This window comes from Apodemus sylvaticus, chromosome 21, assembly GCF_947179515.1.
Source record: "Apodemus sylvaticus chromosome 21, mApoSyl1.1, whole genome shotgun sequence".
In the NCBI taxonomy this organism is placed as follows: domain Eukaryota; kingdom Metazoa; phylum Chordata; class Mammalia; order Rodentia; family Muridae; genus Apodemus; species Apodemus sylvaticus.
The window spans coordinates 24,588,111-24,595,693 of record NC_067492.1 but is presented as its reverse complement, the minus strand read 5'-3'; the positions used below and the strand labels follow the sequence as shown (position 1 = coordinate 24,595,693).

The following is a 7,583-nucleotide window of genomic DNA, read 5'->3' as shown; positions in this document are numbered from 1 at the left end:
GTTTTGTTGAAACAAATGTGACCTAATAGGGAGAGGGGTCCATACAGATCCTAAGATAATTGTAAGGACCATGGTCCCTGGAAGCAGGCCCTGTAAACTGAATCTTCATTGCACAGGAGTCTTGAGGATGAAGTCACACTCAGAGCTCCTGCCCTTGCCTGATTCTCCTGTGACCTCCTCCCAGAAGCACTCTGGCTTCCCCTGTTAGAGTCACCTCTGGCCAGGTGAGTGGACAGAGTTCCTGGTATCCCAGACAAGCTCCAGAATTCATGCTGTGCCGTTCCAGGAGGCCAGAGAGGGAACAGAAACAGAGGAGGTGACTTCCCCTGCCTCCTGGCCATTGGCTCCTTTCACGTGTGACTAATCACTTCTCCTACAATAAGAACTTTGACCTACCACAAGTTCCCCACCTACACCCCTTTTTTCCTGACTGGGCAAGGTTCACTGCCGGTGCTTCCTGTTTGTGAAACGTGATCGTCCTAGCAGCACAGACTCAAGCCTGAGAGCTAACCATGCCAGGGAACCAACTGCAGAGCTGGCTGAATGCTGCACTCTTTGGGCTTCTGCTTCTCCTCGTCCATGTGCAGGGTGAGGCTCACTAAACTGGCATGGGGAATGACTGAGGTCAGAGCTGCCAAGTACTGCATGTCAGAGCTGAGCTTCTGGGAGGGAAGGCATAGGATCGGGGAGGGAACTGATGGAAACCATAGATCAGGAATTCTCAAACTGTAGATCACGACCATAGGAGAAACTCATATATTGAATGGTATAAAAAGTACCCAAACATAAGATTATTTTTATTGTTATATCCTAACTTAACATTGCTCTTGGGTGGTTTCTCAGTTCCTAAGAGAATCAGAAATATTTTTTCCAATGTTCATGTCCTACAACTTGAGGACTGGTGCAAGAGATAAAAGTATGAAAATTGTGCCTACCAATTTCCCAGCCAAAGCACACACATTTTGTGGACTCAGTGGGTCAGAGACATCTAAGATCACTTTATACTGAGGAGACAGTCCAGTGTAAGGAGCTTTGGTAAGAGCAGTTGAGAATTCAGGGGAAGTAAGAAAGTCTTTTTCCCTCCTCAGAGTGTGGATATGACTGTAACTACCATTGGCATTTGAATAAGAATTATAATAATCATAAATTCATGTGGTCAAATAGCTCTGAGTGTGTGACCTCTTTGGCTTGAGAAATGATGGGAAACCCTTCGAAAATGAAGCAGGGAAGACTTCTGTCCCTGAAGGACAGGGAACCTCCTATACTCATACCCCAAACCTGAACTGGGGGGTGGGGTGGGGGGATTGGTTCTCTTCCCCTGTGCCCTAGTAACAATGAGATGAGAATCTTACAATCTGCTGACAGCTGATTACAGAAAACTAACCCAGATGGCATCTCTCCACCAGGTCAGGACTCAGCAGAGTCCCGCCCCATCAGAAACACACATACAGGCCAGGTCCGAGGCAGCCTCATCCATGTGAAGGATTCTAAAGCTGGTGTCCACGCCTTCCTGGGAATTCCCTTTGCCAAGCCTCCTGTAGGACCACTGCGCTTTGCACCTCCTGAGGACCCTGAGCCATGGAGTGGTGTGAGAGATGGGACCTCACTGCCAGCCATGTAAGTTCTGGACCCAGAGAGTTTCAGGCTCTAAAAAAGACTGTACTCTGAGCTCTGGGCCATGCTGAAGTGTCGCATCCATCTCAGCTACACAGCAGTTTTTCTCTCTTTCTGGATGAGTGCCCCATGTGTTTTCCTAGTGATGTACTAAGGCTAAGTAGAACAACTGGGCTAGGCTGCTGGGTAAAACTTTGGCACTCATAGGGAGTTACATGTACATATTATGGAGGGGAACAAAGATAAAACGTTCACAGGTTTAGATTAAGCTCCGTTTTCTCTGCCACAATGGGAAGTATCTCCAGGCTTGAGTAAATGTCGCCTCTTAGGCATCAGTGCCCTTAATTCCAGTTAAATACACTTCAGATCTCTGAGGAGTGCAATAGTGGTCGATACTTGCTAGCCCCACCCTCATGGTCACTGTGAAAACCTATAGGGCCGAGTGCCATTGACCAGGGAACAAGTGTATGTAATTAATTCCCTCTGGAGACACTGCAAACAAGCAAAGTTCCCTGAGAGTCTGCATGTGTGATAAAGGACTACACACTACCCTTTAGGGCAGCAATTACCCATTGAATCTTCTAGTAGCTGTGTGAGTCCAATACCCAATGCTGGGACAAAAGTTTATTTTCTGTTGCTATAATAAAGCACCCAAAGAAATCAGCTTGGGGGAGAAAGCTACCATTAGACGCTCCAGGTTACAATCCATCATTTGGGTGAACACAGTGAATCAAAACTAGAGGAGCTGCTCCCATCACTGCCACGCCCAGGAACAGAGACGAGAAAATGCTTGCATGCCTGCTGATGTTTAGCTCGATTTTCTTATCTAATTCCATGAACAACACTACAGATAGCCAATCATTTCCATGAAAACACCTACTAGTGTCCCTATCCCAGTCTCAAAAAATAAAAACATCAAGGCCCTAGCCTATTGGAAGCCTCTGTAAAAGTCTGGTCCATCCAGCTTTCACAGGGAGCAGCTGAACGTGGCCAAAAACAAATCCAGACATTTGGTTTTGAGTATCATGCATCTGCTGGAATGTTTGATTGCCCTTTTCATCAGGTGTCTGCAAGATCCTGATGTAATTAATATAGAGGGCCTGAAGGAGATGAAACTGAAGCTGCCACCTGTCTCCGTGTCTGAGGACTGCCTGTATCTCAACATCTACACACCAGCCCATGCCCATGAGGGCTCAAACCTGCCTGTGAGTGTCAGGCCATGGTCAACTGTGGGAGAGGACATTTTTGTCAAGATGATTAGAAGGGACAAAACCAACCTGAGTTCCATTACAGGGTGGACCCTGATGAAAGTCTTATCTTACTTGGGTCAAAGAAGGCCATGTCAGCCACACAATGCAGCTGAAACCTGGGTCTGGGGCACAGAGCACTGGAGCACCGAGCCATCAAAGGCTCCAGCTCTTTGATAAAACCAGAACTCATTCTACAGCTTGTGCTTTGCAGAACCACTTAGAGGCTCAAGACCTCAACATTGAGGTTACCCAAACTTGTACTTTTGGAAATCTGTTGTGACGATGAGGGTTGAAGATCCTTTCCATTTCCAGTCTGGAGAGATATCCAGGGAGACACCCCTCTTTGTTCCACTGTGAAAAGCCTGAGTAATGATGACATCACTCGATACATAGAGGCATGGATTCAAAGTTCAATAAGTAGTCAGGATCAGGAATAGAAGGACACTGAGCAGCTACTAGATGTCCCTGATAGTGGCCAAAGCCCTGAAGTCCTGAAAATTTTTACATGTGTCTGTAGCTGCACAGAAGCACAGCATTTGATAGTCTAGTAGGCAGACCAGAGAGCTTGGACAGGCTAGGAGCTTCCTGGAATCTCTCTTGACTTCTGCAGGTGATGGTGTGGATCCACGGTGGTGGGCTGGTTACAGGCATGGCTTCCATGTATGACGGATCCCTATTGACAGCCACTGAGGACGTGGTGGTAGTTGCTATCCAGTATCGTCTGGGTATCCTGGGTTTTTTCAGGTAAGGCCATGAATGAGCAATGGTAGGTGACCAAAATCCAGACACACCTTTGATCCATGTCCCATCCACTTCACAGCACTGGAGACCAGCATGCCAGAGGCAACTGGGGATACCTGGACCAAGTGGCTGCCCTACGCTGGGTTCAGCAGAATATCGTCCACTTTGGAGGCAACCCTAACCGTGTCACTATTTTTGGCGAGTCTGCAGGTGGCACCTGTGCGTCTACACATGTTGTATCCCCCATGTCCCAAGGGCTCTTCCATGGTGCCATCATGGAAAGCGGAGTGGCCCTGCTACCTTACCTTATCTCGCACACCTCTGAGATGTTGTCTACTGTAAGTGCTCTCAGTCAGCCCTGCTGCCTCAGCCTTTATACTCTGGTACTCTGGTGCTGTGTTTAGTGGCAAAAACAAGGGCCATGGAGAAATCACTACCTTAAAATTATTTTTGAGGATCACAGGGCATAGCGTGTACTCGCCACTACTTCATACGTCATACACAAATACATAATACATAAATACTTCATACTTCATACATAAAACAGACAAGCCAACTGCTCGCAACTTCTATCACTGGTTTAAAAAAAAAAGATAAGTATGCGTGTGCATGGGAGATGGCTCATTGGTTCTGAAAAGTACTTGGAATGCAAGCCTACAGACATTAGTTCAAATCCTGAGGACACACAAAGGGCTGAGGACAGTAGCATGCATCTGTAACTCTCGTCCTACTCTGGTCAGGTGGGAGGTAGATCCCAGAGAATTCCTGAATGTTCATAGACCAGATCAGGATCTAGAAGGAAAAAAAAAAAAACTCTAGAAAAAAACATTCAGTCAAATAAGGGGGCCAATAAAAACTTACACTTTTTCGTCTAACCTTAATATACAAATCTTAAATAATTATAGTTTCCATCATCTATTAAACAGAAAAAGGTAGGAGGAGAAAACAAAACTACCCTGATCAAAAAGAACAGATATGCGAGTAGAAAGATTCCTGCTTGCTGGCTGTCACCTTTGAGCAATTGTACAATGGGAACGTTGTGTATTTGTTTCAACTAACACAACACACACTATAGTATGGGAATTAGGCACAGCAGCATAGACTTGGATTGAGAACTCTTCTCCCTGCTTGTTCCCTTTGCAGACGGTGGCCAAGCTCTCTGGATGTGAGGCCATGGACTCAGAGGCCCTGGTGCACTGTCTGAGAGGCAAGAGTGAAGCAGAGATTCTGGCTATTAGCAAGGTTTGGAGAATTGTGTGTCTGGGAGAACGCGGTCTACATGATGTGGGATTCTGAACCAAATACCTCATCTTTATGCCTTAGTGTTCTTTCAGTTCTGTGTGCAAAGTACATACTAAGATACACTAATCTAAGTGAATATTCTCCCCCAGGATGAGCAGATCACCCTGAAACTAGTAAGAAATGAGAAAAAGGTAGAGATGACTCCGTGGACAGCAGACTATTTATTTCACTAACCTTCAGCATTGACTTCTAATGCCATTCAGGTCGTCCAGATGATGCCCGCTGTGGTGGATGGGGAATTTCTACCCAGGCATCCCAAAGAGTTGTTAGTATCTGAGGATTTTCACCCTGTTCCCAGCATCATTGGTGTCAACAATGATGAGTTTGGTTGGACCATTCCTATGGTGAGGCACAGTTCCAATCTCAATACATCTTTAATCCAAGTCCATTAGGCTCCACACTTAAGACTGTCTTCTGCCTCCCAGGTCATGGGCTCTGCTCAGACAATAAAGGAAATAACCAGAAAGAATGTGCAGGATGTTCTGAAGAATACAACAGCACAAATGGTAAAATACTTCTCATCCTGTCCTAATTAATAGTCAGATCCCTTATATCTTCTCTGAAAGCATACCTATTAATAAAAATCAGTATCTTTTTTGTTAGGATTTGTACATACATAGGATCAGTATGTATGATTTTGTATGGGGTTACCTCAGATCATAAACCTTTTTACCTATACTCTATATCATCCCAGGGCCCATTCTCCCAACACCAAAGGCTATTGCCTACCCAACCTACAATATACCAACTTCAATGTTCCTGATCTTCTTGATGTAGATGCTGCCTCCAGAGTGTAGTGACTTGCTAATGGAAGAGTACATGGGAGACGTTGAGGACCCAGAGACCCTCCAAGTACAGTTCACAGAGATGATGGAAGACTTCATGTTTGTGATCCCTGCTCTCCAAGTAGCACATTTTCAGCGTAAGTACATCTGTAACAAGGCTTAGGGTAGACTGGGCTCATGGGTGAGCACTGTGGAGTGGTATGGTGTACGGGTCTCCTCATATCTAGCTTAAGAGAGTGAAATCTGGGTACAGAGGAGAAACTGGGTTGCTGATACCCTATTAACCTAACAAAACCACTTAGCTGGGAAGGCCATGGGCACTGATTAGTCAAGGGCTTTTCCATAGCTAGTGCTTCAGCCTGGAGGCTCACTCTCCCATTTAACTTCCATGATTCTAGGTAACTTTCTATCAAGCTATCTTGTTACCAAATATTTAAAGAAAAACTTCAGGTGAGAGCCAACTAAGTCATGATTGGTCCCCATCCCCCAGGTCCACATGCACCTGTCTACTTCTATGAGTTCCAACATGCACCCAGCTACTTCAAGGATGTCAGGCCACCCCACGTGAAGGCTGACCACGCTGATGAGGTTCCTTTTGTCTTTGGTTACTCCTTCTGGGAAACAAAACGTGAGTATTAATTCCTTTTCTTGAACTGAATGAGGTCCCACATGACTTCCTGGGGGACTCCTGAGCTCTCATCCTATTTGAGGAAACCCTAGGTTCTGGGAGTGGAGAAAATCAAATGTGTGCCCTATTATATCCCCCAAACCATGCTCAGCTTAGAATCTGCACCCTTGCCAGTCTAGCCTGTAATGGAGGAGCTGACAGCACATTGGGGAAGGAATTGAATTAGAAACTTGCATAGATCTTGGATTCTCAATAATGAAGAAGGGAGGCAACACAGCCAACGGGTTGGGGTCAGAGAGCAGCTGGGATAATGCGCGTGAAGAATGAATTAGCAGTGGCATTTATTTTGTCTTTCTCATGACTCCAGTTGACTTCACTGAGGAGGAGAAGCTGCTGAGCAGGAGGATGATGAAATACTGGGCCAACTTTGCAAGACATGGGTGAGAACACACCTCTCAACCTTACATGTGTGGGTCCCTATCTAGGGCTTGCTTTTGGATGGTGGCCTTCTAGCATGCATGAATCTACCTTCGCATGATAGTGTCTTTTCTACATAATAGCACATTTATACAATATTTTGATTTTTTTAGGTGTCAGATACTTGTCATCTCATGGTGACCTAGCTGGTGGGGCTAGAATGCTGTGGTACTGTTCCTTAGATCTCAGCTCTTAGAGGTAACATGAGACAGGTCAGGCAGTCTCCCCCACATGAAGCAGAAACTCATGAGAGTCACTTGAATGCACATATCAGGTTACCCGTCCCAGCAGACCCCTTAACCAGTGTCCTAATTGTTCCACTGCCCTGACCTGAAACATAGGATTGGGCTTTGGATGAGTGTAACCTCATTGTTCTCTGCTGGGTGGCATATCCACAGGAACCCCAACAGCGAGGGTCTACCCTACTGGCCTGTGATGGACCAAGATGAGCAGTACCTGCAGCTGGACACCCAGTCTGCTGTGGGCCGAGCCCTGAAGGCCAGAAGGCTGCAGTTCTGGACCAAGACTCTGCCCCAGAAGATCCAGGAGCTAAACATGGCTCAGGACAAGCACACAGAGCTTTAGTACTCTGTGTCAGGAAAGGTGTTTAGGGTTTGACGTCGATAGCATTACAAAGTCTGTTTATTTTTATTTGTTCCAACATTTACATAAGCAATTGTAATCTCAGTCTTTTTTTTTTTTTTGACTGAGAAAAAAAGTTTTGAGGTTTCATGTATGAAAAACACTCTGTGTATTATTCCTTATCATTCTTGGGAAAATAAATAA

The 7,583-nt window shown here is 45.6% G+C and overlaps 1 protein-coding gene across 1 annotated transcript; it reads left to right on the top strand.

The window, feature by feature from the left end:
* The first annotated feature begins 446 nt into the window (after positions 1-446).
* On the top strand, positions 447-7,583 carry LOC127671910 (acylcarnitine hydrolase-like). The gene is made up of 12 exons (XM_052167014.1): positions 447-588; positions 1,407-1,617; positions 2,678-2,819; positions 3,475-3,608; positions 3,685-3,943; positions 4,749-4,847; positions 5,111-5,251; positions 5,333-5,413; positions 5,685-5,829; positions 6,183-6,320; positions 6,688-6,760; positions 7,196-7,583. Exons 1-12 carry the CDS (start codon positions 513-515, stop codon positions 7,380-7,382), a joined length of 1,686 nt encoding a protein of 561 aa, XP_052022974.1. The 5' UTR covers positions 447-512; the 3' UTR covers positions 7,383-7,583.